Source organism: Hevea brasiliensis, chromosome 10 (genome assembly GCF_030052815.1).
Source record: "Hevea brasiliensis isolate MT/VB/25A 57/8 chromosome 10, ASM3005281v1, whole genome shotgun sequence".
In the NCBI taxonomy this organism is placed as follows: Eukaryota; Viridiplantae; Streptophyta; class Magnoliopsida; order Malpighiales; family Euphorbiaceae; genus Hevea; species Hevea brasiliensis.
Genome location: NC_079502.1, coordinates 84,784,448 through 84,811,146, shown reverse-complemented (window position 1 = coordinate 84,811,146; position 26,699 = coordinate 84,784,448). Strand labels below are relative to the sequence as shown.

Below are 26,699 nucleotides of genomic sequence, written 5' to 3'. Positions count from 1 at the left end.
TTTGCTGTGCAAATTATTATTTTCTTTAAATTGTGCACCACTGAGTCTTTGGCTCAGCGATAGTGTTTTATTGCTGCCACAGGTAAAGAGGTAGATAAAGCAGTAAAGTAGGCTACTTGGGACTCGAAGTGACTAGAAATTTTGGGATCATTACCGGGTATATCGATTGTACTCTTATAAAATTTTTATCTTAATGTATATGTAACTGTGTGTATGTTTATTGGACTTGAGTAGTTATATAATAAATTTTGGAATTTTATTTTGACCATTATAAATATTTGTACTGCAAACTTATTATTTTTTAGTAATGAAAAATTTAAGTTCTTTTTTTTTGTTTACATTTTTTTTAAATAATGAATTGCTCAAAATTGTGGTTGTTGAGATTAAATTGTGATGAGAATACTGGAGTTGTGGGTATTAAATGTATTGGGAGTGTTTTTAACAGGTTTTTGCAGAATTGTTTTCCCAAAATATAGACAACACTTTGCCGAATTTTCTATAAAATTTTCGGAGATTTCAAATTAATTCAAAAATTTGATTTATAACCTAAACTACGATTAAAGGTTTTATATAATTAATCAGCATTATCCACCACTTTAAAATGATTGGAAATTGGTTTAAAATCCCTAGTAGTATATTTAATAGGTTATCAGTAGGCGAAGTTCGGTAATTCATTAGGTGTACTACGGGATCATGTTATGTCTTACGGAGGGGTAAGGTGTGACATGGTCGATGTTGGGACTCCGTGTAGCCGGACTATCTCAGCTATATAAATCTCTGTTAACCTCTCCAGTGAATAGTCTGCTATAACTGGTAGAAAGTGAGCTAACTTTATCAATTTATCTATAATCACCCAGATGGTATCATGCTTCTTCTGTGTCAATGGCAGTCCAATAACAAAGTCCATAGTTGTGCGATCCCATTTCCATTCTGGTATGGATATGGGTTGCAACAACCTTAATGGAACCTGGTGCTCGGCCTTAACCTGCTGGCATGTTAAACATCTTGCCACAAAATCACCAATAAAGTGACTTCAGATCATGATACATCTTGGTACTTCCTGGGTGCATAGCATGGAAACTACTATGTGCCTTTTTCATAATATTCTTCTTCAGTTCTTCATCTACTGGTACACATATTCTACCTCTATAATGTAGGCACCCATCTCCTTTCAACTCAAAATCAGTCTCCTTCTCCTCTTTAACTCTATCCATAATAGTCATCAACTTTTCATCCTGTTTCTGTGTTTCTTGTATCTGCTGTACCAAACTTGGCTTTACATGCAACTCAGCCAAAATAGCCCCATCTTGTGCCAAAGACAAGTGAACATTTAGTGCTCTCAAGGCCATTATAGACTTTTTGCTCAAGGCATCAGCCACTATATTTGCCTTCTCAGAATGATAATTGATCACACAATCATAATCCTTAAGGAATTCAATCCTTATTCTCTGTCTCAGATTGAGTTCCTTCTGGGTTGGCAAGTATTTCAGACTTTTGTGATCTGTGTAGATGTAGCACTTCTCACTATATAGGTAATGTCTTCATATCTTCAACGCAAATATGATTGCTGCTAATTCCAGATCATGAGTTGGGTAGTTCTTTTCATGTGGCCTTAGCTGTCTGGAAGCATAAGCAACCACTTTCCCTTCCTGCATCAGAACACACCCAAGCCCATTGTGAAAGGCATCACTGTAGATCACATAGTCTTTCCCTGACTCTGGCTGTGTCAACACTAGAGCCTTTGTAAGCATAGCTTTTAGCTTCTCAAAACTGGCTTGACACTTGTCATTCCAGTCAAATTTGGCATTCTTATGTAGCAACTTGGTCAATGGAGTAGTTATAAGGAGAATACCTTTACAAACCTTCTATAATATCTAGCTAACCCCAAAAAACTTTTAAATTCTGTTGTATTTCTAGGAGGCTTCCATTCAACTATTACTTCAATCTTCTTTGGATCTACCCTGATCTCATCTACTGATACAATGTGTTCAAGGAATGAAATCTCATCTAGCCAGAAATCACACTTGGATAGCTTGGCATATAACTGCTTCTCTGGAGTGTCTGTAATACCACTCTCAGGTGTTCGTCATGCTCCTTCTAGTTCTTAGAATACACCATAATATTATCTATGAAGACCACTATGAATTGATCCAAGTAGGGATGAAAAATATGGTTCATTAGGTCCATGAAAGCTGCTGGTGCATTCATCATCCCAAATGGCATCACTAGAAACTCATAGTGTCCATACTGGGTCCTGAAAGTAGTTTTAGGCACATCTGCCTCGTTTACCCTCAGCTGGTGATAGCTTGATCTGAGATCTATCTTGGAGTGAATATTGGCTCCCTTCAGTTGATCAAACAGATCATCTATTCGTGGTGAAGGATATTTGTTCATCATAGTCACCTTATTCAGTTACAGATAATCTATACAAAGCCAGAGTGTATCGTCCTTTCTTCTTCACAAATAGCACCGGTGCTCCCCATGGTGACACACTCGGGCGTATGAAACCCTTATTCAGTAATTCCTATAACTGAACTTTCAACTATTTCAGTTCAGTAGGTGCCATCCTATATGGAGCAATAGAGATCGGTGCAGGCATAATCTCAATAGCAAACTCCACCTCTTTCTCTGGTGGCAAACCCGGCAACTCTTCCAAAAATACAATTAAAAAATCACATACAGTGGGGATGTCCTGTAAACTCGGGCTAGTCTTCCTAATGTGAACCACATGTGCTAAGAAAGCCTCACAGCACTTCCTTATCAATCTCCTAACTGCTATGGCTGATATGATAGTAGAAAGACAAGCCATTCCTTCACCCATAAACGTAATCTCATCCCCATCTACTGTTTGTAATGTAATCCTCTTCAGCCGATAATCTACTATCGCCTAATGACGTTATATCCAATCCATCCCTAGTATCACATCAAACTCATGGAATGGTCGCTTAATCAAGTCAGCCAGAAACTCATAACACTGTATCATCAGAGGAAAACCCTTATAGACTTTTCTCACCATTACACTATGGCCTAAAGGGTCAGTGACCAATATGTCCTCCTCTAATACATCTATTTGTACCCCTCTATCGATAGCTGGTGTAATGCATATATAAGAGTGTGTGGAATCGGGATCAATCAATGCACACACAGATAAATCATAAAGAGAAAAAATTCCCCTTATGACGTCTGCCAGCTTTGGCTTCTCCCGAGCCCTCATAGCATAAGCACGGGGTGCTACCTGGCCTCCTGTCTCTCAGCAGTCTCTGAAGTAAGTCATTATGATGTACCAGCTGTCTCTAGTCTCACAGGTCTTCTACCCCTCTGTGCTGCCAGGGTAGACCTCTCAGTCTGTGGTGGAGTAGTGGGAGCACTTCTCTGTGGACAATCTCATAATAAATGATCTGTAGATCCACACCTGAAGCATCCCCTAGTCAATAATCTACACTCTCCTCGGTGGCTCCTCCCACAATGTGTGTAGGTTGGTATCGGAGCTGATCCCTGTGTAGCTGCACTTGGAGAACTACCAACTGATACACCCGACTGACCTCCTCTTTTTAGAGCAAACTGGGATCTCTGCTTCTAGTCTCGACCCTGGGTCTGACCCTGAGACCCCTTAGATCTCTTACTATCAGTAGCTTATGTACTAGACTGGCCTTGTCCAGAACCCCTCTTACGCTGTCTGTCCCTCCTGGACTGCTCATCATCTTTTACTCTCTCCATATTAAGAGCAGTTGCCACTAGCAGGGAGAAATTTGTATACTAGTGTGATGTAACTAGCAGTCGGATGTTATCATTTAACCAGTCCTCAAACCTCTGACATTTGTTTGCCTTCGTAGGCATCATCTCCCATGCATATCTGCTAAGTCTAATGAACTCGTGCTCATACTCGGAGACCATGAGTTGCCTCTACCTCAATGTCAAAAACTCTCTCCTTCTGACCTCCAAGTACACGTGACTGATGTACTTCTTTCTAAACTCAGCCAAAAAGAAATCCCAAGTAATCTGTGCAGGCTGTACAACTCTGGACACTGTCACCCATCACTGATACGCGTCCTCCTGTAGTAGTGACAGAGCGCACTCTAGCTGCTACTCTAGGGTGCAATGTAATTGCTGCAGGACCCTCTCTGTCCTCTCCAGCCAGTGCTTTACAGCGGCTGGGTCATCCTTTTTCTTGCCCTTAAAATCGATGGCCCCATATTTCCTCAGTTTCTCCAGTGGGGACCTCTACACTGGTTGTGGCTGTGTAGGTGGTGGTGGTGGCTGTGGTATAGTTCCAATAACCTAGCGGAGCATCTGAGTCATCTACTCCAGAAAAGCCTGCTGTGCTCTACCCATAACACCATGTGATGACTCTGCTTTACTATCTTGCTCCTGACTTGGAGCAGGTGCAGGCGTATGACTCTTTACCACCTCCTCTATAGATATAGGAGACTAGTGCTCTGAGGGATCAGACTCCATCAATCCTATAAGACTCCATCAATCCCATAAAAATTTGGCTCATCCCATTTAGAGTTTCCTAGTGGGAGATATGGTATAAGTACTGTTCTGGGGTCAAGTGGTTATTTGGTTCAATTTCAGGTTTTGGCATGCTGATTTATCCTAGCAAATTGACCAAGTTCTGTTAGGTTCTGGCTTTTGGTCAAAACACCAAAAGTATAGTTCCAGGTCTTATAGAAATTTTGGCTTTGGTTTCACTGCATTTCAGCTTTGTGGACCAAGTTATGGCATTTTTTTAAAACTGGTCGGATAGGTCTAAACCCAGAATTTCAGGTCAATTTTGGTTCTAGTCAAAATTATTGACCTAATTTATTCTAGCAATTTGGTTAGGTTAGAGGCAGAATTAGGTTCTATGTTTTAATGAAAAATGTGCTCCTATGTCTAACATTTCCAACGGTTTAAGAATCAGGTCATTCTGATCTTCCTAGAGTGAGTTATGGCCATTTGAACATTCACTGTTTATATGGTCATTTTTCCAGGTCCAGCATGTGGTCATCCGGATTCAAGCCAATTTTAGGCTAAGTTAGGTTCAATTTCTAGGCAGGGTCTCTGCATGAAAAATGTGGCAAATTATCCTAGGTTTCATCTCTAATTGGCCTCACACCAATTAGAGCAACATAACTCTACTTATAGCCTTAAAACCACACTGGACTCATAGGTCTAAAATTCCTACATGAAAACAACACTCCCAATTTCTCAATTCCACCCAACTCCCAAACTTCAATAACATTCATGGCACTTCAAATAGTCAACAATCAACCTCAACAACATCAATTTCAAGCCACAATACAAAATTTCCAATTTTGGTCAAAACCCTAACTTTAATTTTCACAACTCACGCATAACACATGAAATTCATAATCTAACTTAATTATACTCATCACGTACCATCACTAACAAGTTTAGAACAATTAAAACCATCAAACTCTCCCTATTCCCATGGCTGCCGAAATTAGGGTTCCCAATTATTCAAGATATTCTTTTAATTTCATGAAATTCTAACCTAGCTTAGCATGCTTATAATAATTAAAGAAGAAAGGGGACTTGTATGGTGCACTAACCTTGATGGACCAATTCTTTGACTTGCTAAACTTTAAGTTTTTCTTCAATTCTTGGTTACCAATAGGTTTCTCAAGGTGTAGGAGACAATTTTAGTGAAGGAAAGTATGGGTTTTGGGGTGAGAATGGAGAGAAATTAAGCTTAAAGAAAAGAAATATGGTGGAAGTTGAGAGCTCCCATGGAATTCGGCCAACAAAGCATAAATTGAAGAAGATGAACTTTTTAATTATTGAAATTTGTCTCTTTTATGTATATTTATCCCTATGTAATTATCTTAAATTTTAATGATGTCATTTTAGCATTATGCTTACTTATGCTTAGGTTAGCATGAGGTAATTCTTATGTCATAATTAAATTTTTATTTCCTTTTCTTTCTTGTCTCTTTTCCATTGCATAATTCTTGATTTTATTTTATTTTGAATGTTTTATTCTCACTCTTTGTGATTGACATGCAGGTCAAGATTCAACACTGAGGGTGAAATGACCAAAATGCCCTTCGTTTTGTTCATCAAGTTGTAATTGTCTGTACCAATTGACTAAATTTTCTTGTATTTTTCTTATCATTTTATTGTCATCTAAACCTCATAGATTCCTTCAATTACATCCCAAATAATTATTTCACAGGATTCCCCACGAGTCTGGGATTGGCAACTGTCTTCACAGTCGCTTCTCGTTAGGATTACCCATCGCTGAAATCGTGGCTCCTTTAACCTATTAGCATTTCATTTCTTTTATTTTTCTTTAATTTTTCTTATTCTTTATTCAGTCAATTTATATCTCCTCACCCTAGTTTAACTGTAGTTTCAAACATCCTAGCTATCCGAATAGACGTTAGTCATCGGAACAGTAGAATGTACGGACTACTTAAAGTAAGGGCGTTACATATTTCCCCTCTTTTTTCTTTCTTTAATTTTTGTAAAAAAAAAGGTGATATTTCTTGTCTTTTTTATCCATTTCTCTCTAAACAAACAAGGTGAATATTTAATTTTGCACATTTTAATTCTTTGTATTGTTTGCTCAAAATTTGATGTGATTTATGATTATATAATTGTTTGAGCTTTTTGCAAATTGCAATCGAAGACTTGAGAGCCTTGAAAATTTTGCATTCTATGTAGAAAATACCAAATTTTCAACTACCACGGAATAATATCCAATTTACCTCTTATATTTATTAGACGGATTCAATTTAGCTTTTTTTTTTTTTTTTTTTTTCTTTTTTTACTTTTGAGCTAAATTAGCCTTAAAATTTTCATTAAAGCCGAAAATAATCCAACTATATGCAAGTGAAATACACACACCATATAAAACAAATATTTAACATTTTTTTATTTTTAATAAAAAAAATATTATTTTAAAAATAATTAATTACAATTAAAAATAAAAAATGCTATTTTTATACTCTCATATAATTAAGTAAATTTATAAAAATAAAATTGAAAATGAAAACCAAATTTGTAATAATTATAAATAATCAAAATTAAAAAGAATAAAAATATTATATTTATATTTTCATATAACTAATTAAAATTCAAAAAATTATAATAAGTGTTAATTAACTAAAATTAAAAATATTAAAAACATTATTTTCATATTTTCATATAATTACTTAAATTAAATAATAAATAATATTTTCATACTTTCATATAATTATTTAAAATTAAGAATTCAAATTAAAATTAAAAAATTCATAATTAATTATAATTAACTAAAATAAAATATAAAAAAATATTATTTTTATATTTTCATATAATTAACTAAAATTAGAAAAATGAAAATAATTGTTATTATGATTAATTAGAATTATAAATATAATAAACACTATTTTTATATTTTATATAATTATTTAAAATTTAAATTCATTATAATTTAAAAATATAAATTAAAATTAAAAAAGCATTCACGCGTCTCTAATTGTGGATTTCATGCATATCAATTTTGGGTCAATTTAAGTTTTAATGAAAACTTTAAAAGCTAATTTAACTCAAAAATAAGAAATGAGCTAAATTGAACCTTTTTAATAAATATAGAAAGCAAATTGAATAATATTCCAAATTACCACACGTTTATTTATTATATATGAAACCGAAATCAAATATTGAAAAATGCAAATTTGCATTTAGAGACCAAATTGATATCTCAACTGTCAAAGTAGGCCAATGCATTGTATGAGAAAAAGAATCCTTACCTGCCTTGTTAGGTATTTTTCCATGGCCTAATGCAACAGACAAAGAAAGATCTGGCTCTCATTTCAGCTAATAAGGCAGGCTTCATATGTGGTGGGGTTTACTCAAAATTTACAGTATAGATCTAAGGAAAAATATGATCAGTTTTATGTTCATATTTTTCTGAGTAAATAAAACAAAGAAAGACAGCGAATTAGTTACATATCATGGAATAAAAAAATACTTATTAAGGATTCATTTATTTCACGAAAAATAATTTATATATAAAAAGTATTTTTTTAAAATATATTTTTTATGAAAATATTTTTTGCTACTTAGTTGTAATATTAAATTAATAATATGTGTTTATCTTATACCTGTATAAGTGTGTTTATATTTTAATAATATTATCAAAATTTAAGAAATGGAAAATGATTTACTCTTTTGAAAAAATAAAGTCTTTTTCATGATTTAGTCTCGGCAAGAAAAGAAACCATCCTCAAAATGATGAAAATGTGTAATATCTCTTATAATATTTTTCTCTTCTCACAAGCTTGGAGATAAATTTGATAGCTATTTGACAATCATTATAGACTATGAGATTCTTCATAATCCTCAAGGTAGTTGATACACTCACCTAAAAGTCGAGTCAAATAGTCAACGTTTGAAAAAAGTATCCGTAGTGTTAGCATTCGGTCAAACAACTAGATCAAGCATAAGGATGCTCGAGTAGTCTAGACCAAGCAGAACCTAGTCTGAGCTGAAAACTGCCCACTCAGTCTAGACCAAGCAGAACCTAGTCTAAGCTGAAGACTGTTTGGACAACTGAAACTGAGCAAAATGACTGTTTGACCCAATTAGCTTAACATCAACTCTATCGAGTATCAGCAATGCCAATTAATGATAAGGCCGAATTCTTAGGAGAGAATCTCATGATATTAGCCCAATATTCAATATTCATGTAGTTGACCCAGATAGCTACAACGGACCTCTTCTTTATAAATATGAGAAACAATTATTAAACAAGTAAGCTTACTTTGCTAAATTTTCTACAAAACACTCTATTATCATTTCTCTTTCATTATAAATCAATAAACTCTAACTTGAGCATTGAAGCAGCTAGCCAGAAGGCCACTTACTTCACTACTCTATTATTTTACTAGATTACATGGCACGTAGATTATTCTTCAGAAGCTCACAGTAGCATCCGTAGCGCTGTCTATGGGAACTCAGATTATCAGCTGATATCCCACATCTTAAACCATTTCTTTCCTTTCTACATTTTCTGTGCTTATTGTGAGTTTAATTTCCAGTCCTAATTTACTTTTATCTTTATATGTCTTTTTGCTATTTTCAATGGCTGCAGAATAAAAAAACACTAGCAAAAATGTGGTAGTTGGGACTCTCACGACTAAGACTAACCCACAAGTAGTTGCGACAACTCAAAATGTGATTGGTCCCAATATTGTCAGTAGCCAAGCATCGCCGTGCAACACCAGAATGCATCCTGTCAAGCCTAACCAGTAGGGCCCACCACAAGGACTAACACCAAAGCAAGTTTACTAGATTAAGAAAATAGAGGCCCAAATTGCTTTCTTGAAGGGACTACTTCCCGGAACCAGTGCGTCACCTGGAACAACTGCCCCTGTAGCAGAACTTCCTCTAAGAGCACCATCTGGAAAGGCCAATCTAGCTTAACCTAGAGGAATAAGTCTTGAGGCTACCCAATCAATCAACAACACAAGGACAAAGACCGAGTGTACAGAGATGGACGAACAAGAAGAACTTTCTAATGAGTCACCACAACCAAAGGTGAACTGGGGCCTAGTGAAAGCATTTTAGAGGTACCAGAAGCAGGTGGAGGAAGAAAATTTCGGGATTGGGATGAGTCTCTGCTGTCCGAACCAATCTTGACTGAGTAGTTCCTACCAAAGTTTATGTAACACCCCCGTTTGTATAGCCTGGTATATTTCACTGTTTCGGTAATCGGTGTCGGTCCGGATAATTAAGGGGATTAAAACCATACTTAAGACAACTAGATAACCTATGAACACAAATAATTAGTAATTTCAATTAGTTAAATATAGATAAGAAAAACAGAACATAAGAAGTTAAACGAGCTGAGAGTCACAGCGATGGGTGACCTTCTCGGGAAGGACTGCGAAGTCATTTTAAACTCAAATTTCGAACCGTAAAATGTGATGCCGCCGTCCTTAGGACCCTTATAAACACATTAGAAAAGAGAAAATCATGAAAAAGAACTGTTAAGCTAGTTCAATAATTAGGTCAGGGAGCCGGAAGAAATATGGAATTATTTATAAACCGGGATGAACCGGCGAGGGGCAATTTGGTCAATTGACCCCGAGAGCTGACTCCTGACCTAACTGTCAAATAAAATTGGAGAAAAGAAAATTTCGGAATCAAGAATTAAATTTAAGAACTAATAAAAAAATAAATAGAAAAAAAAAAGAAAATGGAAAGTCAAAAGGTGATGACATTATGCATGACCTCATGCATGATGCCATAAAAATAAAATTTGTGAATTTAATTAATTGAATTTTTGGGTCTTCCATAAGGATAAAAACAAAAGAAAAGAAACAAAAAAATTCATTTGGTCATCTTTTTTTTTTCCTTGTTGCCGCCTCCCATCCTTCTCTCTCCCTCACCATTGCAAACTCCATTAAAGCTTGTCTTCAAGCTTTGAAACCACCATTAAACCTCAAATTCTTCCATACTTGCTTCACAAAAACTTGACTTAGTCACTTGAGAAGGAACTTGGTCATCAAAGAAAGAAGAAAAGAAGAGGGAAATTAGAGAATTCAAATTCAAGTGAGGTAAGCACATCAATTTGAAAGTTTGAGATTTAATTGTTGTGTTTTTAGCTTGAATTAGCTTGTAATATGCTTAAAATGAAAAGAAAAAAATTGTGAGGGACCATTACTGAATTTCGGCCGGCATGAAGGGGAGGGTGATTTGCATGATTTGAATGGTTTGAATGGGTTTAGGAACTTTAGTTAGTTGAATGGTTAGGATTAAAAACTTTGAAGGTAGCTAAATACATGAGGTTGGTGAATTAGGATTTGGACATTAGGGTTTAGAGACCAAAAATGTGAAAAACTTGTAAATGGTGTCTTTGACCTAAAGTGAAGTGAGAAATGGTCATTTGTGACCTAAAGTGGTGTGTTTGAATCAAAGGCCAATTCGGATTGGATATGGTCATGCTGCTGGCAGTATGACCAAATCTCTTTTGAGGGATCAAAAATAAAATTTTATAAATCCAATTGGTATGGGACCAATTGGGACTGAAAATAGGCACTAAATGACACAATTTTCATTTAGGAAGCATGCCCAAAAAGTGACCAAAACCTAATGAATAAATTGACCAAAGTTGAAAATCTGCAGGCTGCCCTGTATAAACTGACCAAATGAACAGTGTTTGTTCATTTGGTCATAACTCGAGCTAGGCAGGTCAAAATGACCTGAAATTTTACCAGTGGTTAGATGAGATATAGACCTAAAACTTTCATGAAGAAAACAAACCCAAATTATGCCATTAACCCAATCAAATTACTGAACAAATTTGAATCACTGAATCTGTAGAACTACAGATTTGCCATATGAACAGTAAAGTTTCAATGGCTATAACTCTCTCTAGAAAACTCCGATTTAGGTGATTCTTAAACCGATGGAAACCTAAGACATAGTAAAACATTTCATATGAAGAAAATTAGACCAAATTATGGACTTAACTTGTCAAATTGCTGAACGAATTTGGATCAATAAATCTGCCAGAACTAAAATTTGCAGCATGAATAGTAACTGTATTTTGGCTATAACTTGAGCTACAAAACTCCAATTGGAGTGATTCAAAAAGGAGAATAAACTTAAGACAATAGGAAACATTTTCTATGAAGAAATTTTTGCCAAATTCCAATAGTAAGGTGACCAATGGAACAGTACAACTAGGGACACCAAAACTGAAAATTTGGCAATTTTGCCTAAAAGACCTAAATTTTGAAAAAATGACCAAAACCAATAAGTTTAGTGACCAAACTGTGGTATATGGGTGTAGTTGGAATTCCCGTACCTATTAAGCCTTAGAAAGTCAATAATTTGACTTGAATAGTGTAATGAATAGTAACCCGAAACACAAAATTTCAAGAACGTCGAATTTAGCACGTTAGAGCTAGGTAAAAGTAAAGTTAAATTTATTTTTGAATTTATGTTAAATTATGCTACTGAAATACTGTAAAATTGTGTGTTTCAGTTGAAAAGAATACTAGGAAAGAACCCGAGGAACCGAGTCAAGGCCAAGAGGCGACTCGCTTGAGGTTTGTGCACAACGTATACTTTTTATAATTATCTTCTGCATACTGGTTTGAATAATGTGAAATATTGAATTATGACATTCTTATGATGTTTGATTTAAATTGTGAAAGTTATTGTGTATATTTGAAATGACAATGTTTAGCAAATTGTTAAGATAAGTTTTGAAACCACAGTGTCATGACCATATATTTGAACACCTCACTAGCACGACTAGTGGGGGTAATTAGTTTCGAATTTTGATTCCTTCTCTGGAGAAGTGTTGAGGTGTGCCAGTAGAAGAGGATGTGAATGGATATCCATATATTTGAGCTAGCTAGCCTTGTGATGTGATTTCTCTTTAGCCTCTGGCTATTGAGATTCTATTTGTTTCGAATGGCATGATCTAACTGTGGGTTTTATGAAATGTGATTTGATACTTCAAAATGAAATTGTTTGGGATTAAAATCTCATAATGCATGATTTGTATTTAATTCTCATGTTCAGTTAAATTTTTGAATAAATATGATTTAAGTCCTGCATAAAGATTATTTTAGTATGTTGTGCACCACTGAGTCCTAGTACTCAGCGATAGCTTTATTCTTTGCATGAGATATAAAGACTAGAGGAGCAGCAGACTGAGCTGCTGAGGTGTGAGGAGCTATCAGCTTGAAGTCATTGGGTATAATTTATACCCTAATTGTAAATATTTTTTTTGATGTATGTATTGCATATAAATGTATGGACATGTAAATGGGTCTTGAGCAGCTTGTACAAAGTTTGTATGAAGTTTGTAATAAAAATTTAGTTTGAATTTCCTTTGATGTAAATTTTGTAATGATGTATATATAAATTGTTTTTGTCTCTAATGAAATATGAGTGGAACTATTTTATTTAAGTTGAATGAAATGTATTGCTAGTATGTTGAGGATTATTGAATTTTGAACTTGAGAAATTGATTGAAATGATTGTGGAGTTGTTGAAATGGATTGAGTGTGATTGTGAAATTGAAGTAGTTGTTGAGAAAAATTTTTAGAAGTGCTTTTTACAAGTATTTGAAGAACTGGTTTCTCAAAATACAGACAGAACTCTGTCAAAATTTTTATAAAATTTGCAGAAAAATAAAATGGGCCAAAAGTTTTAACTAGTTTTTAACTTCAATTAAATGTTTTAAATACCTATTAGAAAATGCTCACCACTTATCAAAAATAAGAAAATTGTTTTAAAATCCCTTGTAGGGTACTTAATGAGTTATCGGTAGGTGAAGTTCGGTAGTTCATTAGGTATTCTATGGGATCATGTTATGCCTTACAGAGAGGTAAGGTGTGACAGTTTAAGCTACCCATATTGGACAATTATGTAGGGATAATAGGCCCAATGTGCTACATGGCAATTTTTTAAACAATGATGATGCTCTAGAATGTGAATGACTATCACCTTTGCCAAGTGTTCCCAACAACATTGACCAAGCTAGCTCATAAATGGTACTAGTGCCTTAAGCTCGAGTCAATCCAGAATTTTCACCAGCTCACCACTGACTTTAAGAATAAGTTTATCTCTTACATTCCACTAAAAAAGCTATCTTTAAATCTTTAAAAAGTAAAGCAGTAGGAGGGGGAGTCTTTGAGGGAGTACATTGCTTGGTTTAATGCTGAAGCAATACAGGTTGAAAACTTGAACAATAAGACCGAATGTGAGGCTTTGACCAAGGGGATGAAGAACGTCTAGTTCTTGGATTCATTGATCAAGAATCTAGCTGTAACACCTCAAATTTTTAAATAATTATTTTATGTATAATATATGAGTTTTGCCTTTTTTGGAGGGCCCAGGAGGGACCATATGATGTTGATGGGATATGGATTGAGGTATATGATTTAGAAGTGTTATTTGAGTCCTTCTAGGTTGGGTAGGTCCTAGGTATAGGAGAAACTCTACTGAATTTTTGACAAAACCTAGGCTGCCTTTGACTCTTTCAAAATTTTATTTTAAGTAAATATTAATCAGTTTGTAACATAATTGTTTAGGTGAGCTAGGCCAGCCTTTCTTCTCCGCTCAGCCGCCACAGTGACTTGTGAAGTACTGTGAGTAGATATTAATTTTATTTATAATTTCAATATTATTGTCATTATATGTCACAGCATGCCCATGCATTACTTATAGATATATGTATTAGCTACTATAGGCACGCTTTGTGTTGCATCTTTACTTAATGGTTTGATGTGGGTGTTGCCTAGGGTAATTTGGAGCTATGTGGTTGGCATGCGTCTGGTGTATTGGTGGTGGATATGGGTAGGATGAGCAAATCGGCTTGAGCTAGTCTCGCTTAGGGCTTGGTCCTTTTGTGATAAGTCAGGGTAAGTATGGCTTTGAGTTGATCTCGCTAACCCCTGCACTTGGATTGTAAGAGAAAGTCCAGCTCAAGTTGATCTTGCTGGCAGGCCTTAGATTAAGAGAGCTATATAGAGGATTAGCTCCCATATTGTATTTATACTGGTGACACACGAGTGTGTGAGTGCTCCAAATTGTTCTTTGTGCGAGTATTATTGAAATTATTTGAAATTGCTGATCAATGCTACATTTTATCCGTAGGGATGCATTAATACTAGATAATTATAGAAATTATATGTAAAATCAATATCTTACTCTATGAGTCGAACGCTCACTCCTGTTCACCCTATTTTTCAAATTACAGGAGAGTCTATTCTTGTGTTTAACCTACTTCCTTCCTCGCAGGTCCATTAGTTACTATTTCCATATTTTGTATTGTTAAATTTGAATTCTAGATCTCCGTATGTGTAGAACCATTTTATTTACCTTGGGATTATAAGATTAATTAATTTGGGTTGTAACTTATTAATCTATGTATGTGTAATATGTGGATGGATAGCTATGTTGGATGAAGAAGTTGGGCTCCCATTTGATTTTATATAGATTGTGGATGATTATAAGGGTGAGCTGAGCTCCCCAAATGGATTTATTTTGAGATTACAGGTCGGGTGAGTTAAAAACTCCCCGTTGGATGGTCCATGTTATGGCTGGACTCTGTCTGGTTAATTTCTCGAAATTAGGCTCAAATATGACTTCATGGATGGGTTACAGATTAGTTGGGCTTACTACGGGCTTCGAGGGCCTTATGCTAACCTAAGTCCTAGTGCCGATCCAGCCTATGGGATCGGGTCATGACAATAATGGTATCAGAGCTTAGGCTCTATATTCATGGGAAAGAGTATTATTGGGAGTGTAGAAGGAGTCTTTTTAGGAGGTCACATGCAGAGTATAGGATCCTGTTTCATCTTCTTCTATAAATCCTTGTTTCTAGCTTCTGCATTGTGCCTCGAGTAATATAAGCATGCTTTAGTTATTGTCTTAATCTTCGTGAAGTACATGGTGATGTAAAATAGAGTTAGCAGACGTGTTGAGGTCTGCCATGGGAATACGTACTCCAAAGAATGCTATATTTTTATCAGTATGGCGCAAGGTGGTGTGCTTATCTAGCCCAAGACATGAGTATAGAAAGGTGAGTTATGACAATATAGCTGCCCTTGTAGGGGTGAGGATGTCATTACTGGCAATCGTTAGTGGATAGTTCAGTCAGAATGAGTTTATGGTCTTAGTGGGCTCAAGAGAGATAAGAGATTGAGAAACCTAGTCTGTTGGGACATACCGTAGTAACTATGCAATGTTCTCAATATTTGTGTTGTAAGCTATAAATTACAGTACCGACATGGGTTTATTGTATAGAGCCGCGTGCTTTCCTGTGGTACACCATAATGAGGGTGTTTGTATACTGTCTCTATTTTGGTATAGTTATGTCAAAACGGAGTTCTATTTCTATAGAGAAGTTAGAAAAACTCCTAGTTAGGGTTTAAGATCCTAGAGATAGAACATCAAAGGTCGCAGTTAGGTGATAACTAGTGTCAGTGACTTAGTTATCCTACTTTGAGCGCAGAGTTATAGCATAAGTGGCATAAGACTAGAGGTATTTAGTATGGTTGTAGTATAATGATGACACCTACTTAGTGGGATCCTCTGGTCTTCAGTATGAGATCATTGGCAGTACTGGTGTTACGATGGACGTATTGCCTAAAGTTTAATAAAGATAGCACCTCCTTCATGTGATAGTGGAGTGTAAGTACAGCTCTACTCCTTAAAGGAGACTAGAGGTTATGAATAATATTCATAGCCTATGAAATGGCATTCTAGGAAGGTTGACAATATAAAAAGAGAGTAGACAACCTTATATAGTTGTGGTAATGGGGTAAAGGTAGTACCTCTTTTGCAGTCAGTTATGCTACAGAGTATGGTAATGCCTTTTTAGGAGAGACATAAGAGTACCACCAATATAATGATCTGTGGAATGGTGTCCTAAATGGGACTATAGTATGATAGAAAATAGTTGGCTTAGGTACTCCTTTAGGGAGAGTACGATTTTTTTTGTAAGGATTATAAGGGATCAGATAATGATGAATGTAGAGTTGTGGAGTAGCAAGGGAAAAAGGGGATCCTATAGATTCCCTCTGTGAGGTATTAGAGCGTAGTTTGTAGCTAAGCAGAGGAAAGGACAATGACTGCAAGTCTGCGAGAATAAGTTATAGAATGTTAGTAGATAAAAGGAATTATAGAAATGAAAATTTAGATAGTTAGTTTTAGATGTAACAGGAGAGAAGTTAGAATGGCAGTGGAAGTATTAATCAGAGTAGTCGAAAGACCAATTCTGAGTAGTACAAAGGTAAAGATGACCTAGCAGAGATACTGAAAAGTACAGTTATCTAACATAGCTGTTAGGTAAAGGAGAAGAATGGAACTAAGGAATAAAGTAATCAAGATTCTATTTCGGGTAAGATAAAAGAGATGAATTAAATAGCAAACCGAATAGTCAATAATAGGACAAGATTAGGAAGATCAAAGTGAGATATAAAGTAAATTAAGTGCCATCTTGGGCAAGATAAATAGGATGAACTAAAAAGTAATATTAAAAAGCCCAAAATGAGATTGAATGAGTGAGGATAGTTGTCATACCTTACCCCTTTGTAAGGCATAACATGATCCCGTAGAATACCTAATGAACTACCGAACTTCACCTATGATAACTCATTAAGTACCCTACAAGGGATTTTAAAACCATTTTCTTACTTTTAAAGCGAATCCATATAGCCGACCCCAAATTTTTGGGATAAAGGCTTAGTTGAGTTGAGTTGAGTTGAGATAAATTTTATAAAAATTTCAGCACAGTGCCGTCTATATTTTGAGAAAACAGTTCTTCAAATACCTAAAAAAAACACTTCCAATAATTTTTCTCAACAATTTCATCAATTCCACAACCAATCCCAATAAATTTCAACATTATTTCTCAATTTCTAAAATTCAACAATCATCAAAATACTATTAATCAATTCTATTCAGACTAAAACAAAATACTTTCATTCATATTTCATTAAAGATAAAATAATTTATATACATTATTACAAAAATTTACATTAAGAGAAATCCAAACCAAAATTTATCACAAGCTTTATATAACTTTATACAACTGCTCATAACCAATTTTACATGTCCATACAGTTACATACATCAAAATAGTTTTTACAATCAGGGTATAAAATATACCCGATAGAACTTCAGGGTAGGTCGCTCCACAATCCTCAACAGCTCACTCTGCTGCTCCTCTAGTCTCTATATCTGTGACAGCAACAATAGGTTTCGCTGAGTACTAGGACTCAGTGGTGCACAACATACTAAAATAATCTTTATGCGAAATTTAAAACATACTTCTTCAAAAATTAAACTGAACAAGAAATATAAATTCAAAACATGCTTTTCAAGATTTTAATTCAAACAATTTCATTTCAAAAATCTCAAAACAACTTTCATAAAAACTCACAGTTATATCATACCATTTGAAACAAATATAATCTCAACAGCCGGAGGCTAAGGAGAAGTCACAACACAAGGCTAGCTAGCTCAAATATATGGGAACCCATTCTTTTTCTTCTTCTACTGGCACTCACCTCAACACTTCAGCCAGAGAAGGAATCAAAATTAGAAACTGATTTCCCCCACTAGTCATGTTAGTGAAGTGTTCAAATATATGGTCATGACAATGTGGTTTGAAAACTTATCTTAACAATTTATTAAACATTTATTGCCATTTCAAATATACACAAATAAACTTTCAACAACTCAAAGCAAAAGCATAATACACATTTCATGCACTTTGTAAATGAATTTTAAAGCATGTTGATGTTGTGCACAAACCTTAAGCGAGTCGCCTCTTGGCCTTGACTCGATCCCTCGGGTTCTTTCTCGGTATTATTTTCCACTGAAACACACAGTTTCACAGTGTTTCAGTATCATAACTTATTATAAATCCAAAAATAGATTCAAATTCACTTATACCTTGCTTTAATATGCTAAACTTGGCGTTCTTTAAATTTTATATTTCAGGGTTACTATTCACGATACTATTCAAGTCAATTTGTTGACTTTCTAAGGCTTAATAGGTTTGGGAATTCCAACTTCACCCACATACCACATTTTGGTTACCTAATTTGTTGGTTTTGGTTGTTTACTCAAATTCTAAGTCTTTTAGGCAAATTTGCAAATTTTCAGTTTTGGGTGTTTTATGTTGCACTGTTCCATTGATCATTTTACTGTTAGAATTTGGCAAAATTTTCTTCATAGAAATTGTTCCTTATTGTCTTAAATTTATTCTCCTTTTTGAATCACTCCAATTGGAGTTTCGTAGCTCAAGTTATAGCCATTTGAATCATAGTTGCCGGATTGGACTTAACCCAGATTTCTAGGCACCAAACTGGTTCTGGTAGTTTTAGGTCACTAATTTTGGGTGGCCAAATGACTTGGTTAAGGGCATAATTTGGGTTTGTATTCTTCATGAAAGTTTTAGGTCTATATCTCAGCTTTCTACTGGTAAAAGTTTAGGTCATTTAGACCTGCCTAGCCCAAGTTATGGCTAAATGAACAAACACTGTTCATTTAGTCATTTTTGTACAGGGCAGAACACTCTCACCCGGATTTGGCCAATTTGTTCATTAGGTTTTAGTCACTTTTTAGGCATGATTCCTAAATAAAAAATGTGTCATTTTGTGTCTAGTTTTATTCCCAATTGGCCTCACACCAATTGGATTTGTAAATTTTCAGTTTTGGTCCCTGATAGGGACCTTGGTCCTGCTGCCTGCAGCATGACCCTAAGCAATCCGAATTTGCATTTGGTTCCAACACTTCTAACATACTCCAATTGGTCACAAATGACCATTACTCAGCTCAAACTAGGTCAAACACACCATTTAACACATTCTCACATTTTTGTCTTCCAAACCCTAGGTGCCAAAACCCTAATTACACAATTGTTTTAATTCATGCAATTTCAATACTCTAAACATACATATAACTTCACTAACCTTAGAATTCATATTTAATTAGGTCAAAGCACACCAAACCCTAACCACTCATAGCTGACCAAATTTCTATGGTTCCTTACCTTGTCCATTTGTTTGAATTTTCAACACTTTCTAACTTAGTTTAATTGCCTAAGCATGAATATAAAGAGGAAATTGGAGAAATCATCACTAACCTTTTTGTTGGATTTTCCAAGTCTTTATTTCTTTAATTTTTCCTTTTCTTTCTTGCTCCAATCTTCTTTTCAAGATTCAAAGACAAGGTTTAACATGAGGAACTAGGAAATTTATGGTGTAATTTATGGTTTTAAAAGCTTAAACATAAGCTTTAATGGTGGAAAAATAAAAAGAAAGGGAGAGGAGAGAGGATGGCCATGGCAAGGAAGAAGAAAGAAAGGAAATTATGTTTTTCTTTTAATTTTTTAACTCCTTTATGCCATAATTATCCCACAAATTAAATTATTTAATATTAAACATTATTGCATCATGCTTATCAACTTTGATGATGTCAAATATTCTAATTTTCTCTATTTTTTTCTTTTATTTTTCCTTGTTTCTTTAATTTAATTCTCTATTTCAAAATTTTCATTAATCAAATTTTACTGGATAGTTAGGCCATGAATCATCTTTAGGAGTGAATTGACCAAATTGCCCCTCGTCGGTTCAACTCGGTTTGCAAATAATTCAATATTTCTTATGGATCCCTGACCTAATTATTTGACTGGCTTAACAATTCTTTTTTGTGATTTTCTTTTTTCCACTGTGTTCGCAATAGTCCTAAGGACCGCGGCGTCACATTTTACGGTTCGAAATTTGAGTTTAAATCGACTTCGCAATTCTTCCCGAGAAGGTCACCCATCGCTGTGACTCTCGACTCGTTTAACTTCTTATGTTCTGTTTTTCTTATTTATACTTAATCAATTGACAATTACTAATTATTTGTGTTTAGGGCTCATCTAGTTGTCTTAGATGTGATTCTAATCCCCTTAATTATCCGGACCGACACCGGTCACCGGAATAGTGAAATATATCAGGCTATACAAATAGGGGTGTTACAATTCTCTCCCCCTTAAAATAAATTTCGTCTCGAAATTTTACCTGGTTTCAATCTCTAAACAGCTGTCAGTGTTGTCTCCTCATGTCCTCCTCTCGTTCCCAAGTTGCTTCTTAGCCCGAATGATGGTTCCACAGCACTTTCACTAACGGTATCTGCTTATTCCGTAGCTGCTTCACCTCATAAGCCAGAATCTCTATGGGTTCTTCCTCGTATGTGAGGTCTAGATTCACTTCAATTTTTTCCACTAGTAGTACATGAGATGGGTTTGATCGATACCTCCTCAACATAGATACATGGAAGACATTATGTATCTTCTCCAACTCTGGAGGTAGTGCCAAATGATATGCCAAAGGACCCACTCTTTCCAGAACCTCATATGGCCCGATAAAATGAGGACTTAGTTTCCCCTTTCTGCTGAATCTCATAATCCTCTTCCAAGGGAAAACCTTGAGGAATACTTTGTCACCCACTGCAAACTCAATATCCCTTCTCTTTAAAACAACATAGGACTTCTGACGGTCTGATGCAATCTTAAGTTGATCTTTGATCACCCTGATTTTCTCTTCAGTTTGCTGAACAATTTCGGGTTCAATCATCTTTCTTTCACCTACTTCATCCCAACACAGGGGAGTTCTGCATTTTTTGCCATACAAAGCTTCATATGGAGGCATCCCAATGCTTGATTGGTAGCTGTTGTTGTAAGCAAACTCAATCAAAGGCAAGTGTGTATCCTAATTGCCCTCAAATTCAATCACACAAGCCCGTAGCATGTCCTCCAAGATCTGAATTATTCTCTTGGACTAGCCATCGGTCTGTGGGTGGAATGCAGTACTGAAGTTCAATCTAGTTCCTAGGGCTCTCTGAAGACTACCCCAGAATCTAGAAGTGAACCTAGGATCTCTATCTGATACAATGGATACTGGCACTCCATGCAGCCTTACTATCTCATCAATGTACTACCTGGCCAATCTTTCTAAATTGTAGTCCATTCGGACTGGCAGAAAATGAGCAGACTTTGTCAGTCTGTCGACAATAACCCATACTGCATCATGACTCTTCTGTGTCCTCGGAAGTCCCATCACAAAATCCATCGTTATTCTCTCCCATTTCCATTTTGGTACAGGTAGTGGATGTAACAAACCAGCGGGTACATGATGCTCTGCCTTCACTTGTTGACAAGTTAGGCATTTGGAAACAAAGTCTGCCACATCTCTTTTCATACCCATCCACCGGTAGTGCTCTTTTAGCCCTCTATACATTTTTGTGCCACCAGGGTGCATGGCAAAAGGAGACTCATGTGCTTCCTTCAAAATGATCTTCCTCAAATCAACATCATTAGGAACACACATTCTGCCTGGTATAACAGTAGACCATCATCTCTTATTAAAAATTCTGGTCTCTTGCCCTGTCTGACTTCTTCCAATAACTTCTGATACTTCTGATCATTCTGAGTAGCCATTCTGATCTGATCAATCAACACTGGCTGTACATGCCATGCAATTGCTGTCTGTCCCTCATCATTAATCTCTAAGCTAGCATGTAATGATCTCATCTCATGTACCATAGACAAAGGAGTAACCCGTAGACTTGCCATAGTCTTGCGACTTAAGGCGTTAGCCACCACATTAGCTTTCTCTGGCTGATAGTCTATCAGACAATCATAGTCTTTTATCAACTCTAACCATCTCCTCTGTCTCAAATTTAACTCCTTCTGAGTGCCCAAATACTTCAAACTCTTATGATCTGTGTAGATGTAGCACTTCTCCCTATACAAATAGTGTCTCCAGATCTTAAGAGCAAACACTATAGTTGAAAGCTCTAAATCATGTGTCGGATAATTCCTCTCATGTGGTTTTAGCTGGCGTGATGCATTGGCAATGACATTTCGATCTTGCATCAATACACAGCCTAACCCATTGTGAGAAGCATCACTGTAAACTGTGTATTCTTTACCCGGAGTCGGTAAAGTCAGGACTAGAGCTTTAGTCAAACATTTCTTCAATTCATCAAAACTCAGTTGGCATTTATCCGTCCACTGAAATTTCACATCTTTTCGAAGTAGCTTAGTCAATGGAGATGCCAACATAGAAAATCCCTTCACAAATCGACGGTAGTGTCTAGCTAAACCCAGAAAACTGTGAATCTCCGTGATATTTCTGGGTGGCCTCCAATAAAGGACAGCTTCTATCTTACTTGGATCTACCTTGATACCCTCTACTGATACTACATGCCCTAAGAAGGATATTTCCTTCTGCCAAAATTCACACTTCGACAATTTGGCGTATAGCTATTTCTCTCTTAAAGTTTGCAGTATAATCTGCAGATGTCTCTCATGCTCTTCTGCACTCCTCGAATATACCAATATATCATCTATGAATACCACAACAAACTGATTGAGGTATAGTCTGAAGATAGTGTTCATCAGATCTATAAAAGCAGCCGGAGCATTAGTTAACCCGAATGGCATGACCAAAAACTCATAATGGCCATAGCGGGTTCTGAAGGCAGTTTTAGAAATACTCTACTCTTGTACTTTCAGCTGATAATAACCTGATCTCAGGTCAATTTTGGAGAATACAGCTGCACCCCTCAACTGATCAAATAAGTCATCAATGTGGGGCAATAGATATCAATTCTTTATTATCACCTTATTTAACTGGCGATAGTCAATGCATAACTGGAGAGTGCCATCTTTCTTCTTAACAAACAACACTGGCACTCCCTAAGGTGACACACTAGGGCGGATAAAGCCCTTGTCAAGCAGCTCTTGCAACTGCACTTTCAACTCTTTCAATTCTGCTGGTGCCATTCTATATGCTGTTATAGAGATTGGGTCCACACCAGGCATAACATCAATCTCAAACTGCACCTCTCTTTCTGCAGGTAATCCTGGCAGTTCATCAGGAAACACATCCGGAAAGTCACATACTGTAGGGATATCCCTCAGTGCTGGGCTCCCCACTTGGGTGTCTATCACATGTGCCAAGTATGCTTCACACCCTTTACGATCATCCTTACGGCTAGTGCGGTGAAATGATGTTTGATGGCAGTAAATGCCTCTCCCCATGTATTATCACATCACCATACAAAGGGAGACCAAAAGTGACAGTCTTCAGTCTACAGTCAATCATTGCATGATGCCTAGCTAACCAATCCAGCCCAAGATAATATCATAATCTCTGAAGGGCATTTCAATCAAATCTGACAGAAAAGTGTGTCCTTTGATCACCAAAGGACAATCTCTATAGATTCTATTAACCTGGACCTCTTGTCCTAATGGACTAGTTACTAACACTTCAAAACCCATTTGGACACACGGAACAGCAAGTGAACTGACTATGCTAGCACTAACATACGAATGGGTTGAACCCGGATCAAACAATGCAAATACATCTTGATCAGAGATAGAGAATGTACTAGCTATAACATCGGAAGTCTCAGCCTCTTCTCACTGTTTCATCGTATAAACTCTGGCTGAAGCACTTCCTTGTGCTGACTGACCAACAGTACCCTGATTGCCTGAAGCATTGCCTCTACCTCTGCCAACCAATTGTGAACCTCTGGGAGTAAGACTCTGAATAGATCCTTCTACAGTTGTAGGAGCTGGACCGAATCTAAGAGCACTAGTGCAGTTTTTAGCTAGATGGCCCTTGCCTCCACAGTTAAAACAGGCTCCTGTTGCCCAATAGCATTCTCCTCCATGAATCTTGCCACAAGTCTCATAGGGGCGGGGAGGTTGTGAACCCCTGCTTGACTGTTGACCAGACCTAGGGGGTCTCTGTCTAGAGAATCTGCCCCTTCCAAACCTTCCACCTCGACCTCTGCTAGGTCCACCAAATTTCTTCCTCTTTCTAGAGGTACCACCAGAACTTGGCTCTATTGACTTTTCCCCCTTATCTTTTTCTGATTTCTCAGCTTTCTCTGATTTTTCCTTTACTGGGGTCACTTCTGTTTTAATTCTCTCCAACTCAAGCGCTTGAGAAATGAGTTCTGAAAAATTGCTGTGTCTGAATCCCACTACTTGCATCCTCAAACTGGGCTTAAAACCCGTCTCAAATCTCTTGCACCCTGCCTTGCTTGTAGAAAGGAGACTCCCAGCATAGTGGCTTAAGTGGGAGAACTCCCTCTCATATTCTGCCACTATTCTATTGCCTTGTTTTAGACTCAGAAATTCTTGTAACTTTTGATCCACATATGTGTCTAGGACTTATTTTTTTCTGAATTCTTTGATGAAGTCATCCCAGGTCAGTACTGGTGGTTCAGCTAAGCTGTGGGGGATGGTCTTCCACCAATCATACGCATCCCCTTGCGATGGCGACCTGAGTATTCAAACTTGGTTCATGCAGGCGGTCAGACTTCTTAAACACTCTATCCATCCTTTCAAGCCATTGCTCTGCCTCTAAAAGGTCCACTGTACCCTTAAACTCTATAGCCCCATACTTTAATAACTTGTCATACTGTCTGGTTGGAGACAGTGGTTGTACCATAGGTGTTTGGGGTGGAGCTTGAGCAGGCATACCCCTAGCCATTTGTTGAAACATTACCACCATCTGCTATGCAAACTGTGCAGGAAATTGTGGCATTTGTGGGGTTGGTGCCACTGACCCACTGACATTCTGTAGAGCTGGGGCTTCCCTTTGTGCCTTAACTTCAACAGATTGCTCAACTGAGTGATCCCCTTCTTCCACATCAATATGAAATTAGGGTATCTCCAGAACAAATAACATAAGGAGATTTCCCTCCGTTAGTTCATATTTATGATATAATGCACTGTATGTAACAAATAAGGACATTGAGCAGTTGTACTTAACAAAGAAAAAACACAAATTCATAAGTTAAAACATACTTTAAAAATTTTTGCTCTGATACCACTAAAACATGTTACACTTTACCCCTCTGTAAGGCATAACATAATCCCGTAGAATACCTAATGAACTACCGAACTTCACCTACGATAACTCATTAAGTATCCTACAAGGGATTTTAAAACCATTTTCTAACTTTTATAAGTGGTGAGTATTTTTTAATAGGTATTAAAATATTTAGTTAGAGTTTGAAAACTAGTTAAGATTTATGTCCCATTTTATTTTTCCGCAAATTTTATAAAAATTTCGGTAGCGTGCCGTCTGTATTTTGAGAAAACAGTTCTTCAAATATCTAAAAAAAAAACACTTCCAATAATTTTCTCAACAACTTCATCAATTCCACAACCAATCCTAACAAATTTCAACATTATTTCTCAATTTCTAAAATTCAACAATCATCAAAATACTATTAATCAATTCTATTCAGATTAAAACAAAATAATTTCATTCATATTTCATTAAAGATAAAATAATTTATATACATCATTACAAAAATTTACATTAAGAGAAATCCAAACCAAAATTTATCACAAGCTTTATACAACTTTATACAAGTACTCATAACCAATTTTACATGTCCATACAGTTACATACATCAAAATAGATTTTACAATCAGGGTATAAAATATACCCGATAGAACTTCAGGGTAGGTCGCTCCACAATCCTCAGCAGCTCACTCTATGCTCCTCTAGTCTCTATATCTATGACAGCAACAATAGCTATCGCTGAGTACTAGAACTCAGTGGTGCACAACATACTAAAATAATCTTTATGCAGAATTTAAAACATACTTCAAAAATTAAACTGAACAAGAAATATAAATTCAAAACATGCTTTTCAAGATTTTAATTCAAATAATTTCATTTCAAAAATCTCAAAACAACTTTCATAAAAACTCACAGTTATATCATGCCATTCGAAACAAATATAATCTCAATAGCCGGAGGCTAAGGAGAAGTCACAACACAAGGCTAGCTAGCTCAAATATATAGGAACCCATTCTTTTTCTTCTTCTACTGGCACTCACCTCAACACTTCAGCCAGAGAAGGAATCAAAATTCGAAACTGATTTCCCCCACTAGTCATGCTAGTGAGGTGTTCAAATATATGGTCATGACACTGTGGTTTCAAAACTTATCTTAACAATTTACTAAACATTTATTGCCATTTCAAATATACACAAATAAACTTTCAACAATTCAAAGCAAAAGCATAATACACATTTCATGCACTTTGTAAATGAATTTTAAAGCATGTTGATGTTGTGCACAAACCTTAAGCGAGTCGTCTCTTGGCCTTGACTCGATCCCTCGGGTTCTTTTCCGGTATTATTTTCCACT

At 36.1% G+C, this 26,699-nt stretch overlaps 1 protein-coding gene across 1 annotated transcript; it reads right to left on the bottom strand.

Moving 5' to 3' along the window:
- Positions 1-703: 703 nt before the first annotated feature.
- LOC131169385 (uncharacterized) lies at positions 704-2,821 on the bottom strand. Its single transcript, XM_058128606.1, has 4 exons — positions 2,681-2,821; positions 2,290-2,403; positions 1,092-1,388; positions 704-985 (listed from the first exon to the last, which is right to left on the bottom strand). The coding sequence occupies exons 1-4, from the start codon at positions 2,819-2,821 to the stop codon at positions 704-706; spliced, it is 834 nt and encodes a 277-aa protein (XP_057984589.1).
- Between the last annotated feature and the right edge of the window lie 23,878 nt (positions 2,822-26,699).

What these genes read in the sequence shown, in the direction of transcription:
- LOC131169385 (XM_058128606.1), bottom strand. Translation starts at nt 2,821, where the DNA reads ATGGGTGAAGGAATGGCTTGTCTTTCTACTATCATATCAGCCATAGCA. An exon ending in GTTTACAGGACATCCCCACT is followed by an intron (nt 2,404 to 2,680) that starts GTATGTGATTTT and finishes TAACTGAATAAG; the next exon opens with GTGACTATGATGAACAAATA. An exon ending in AGAAGAATATTATGAAAAAG is followed by an intron (nt 986 to 1,091) that starts GCACATAGTAGT and finishes ACATGCCAGCAG; the next exon opens with GTTAAGGCCGAGCACCAGGT.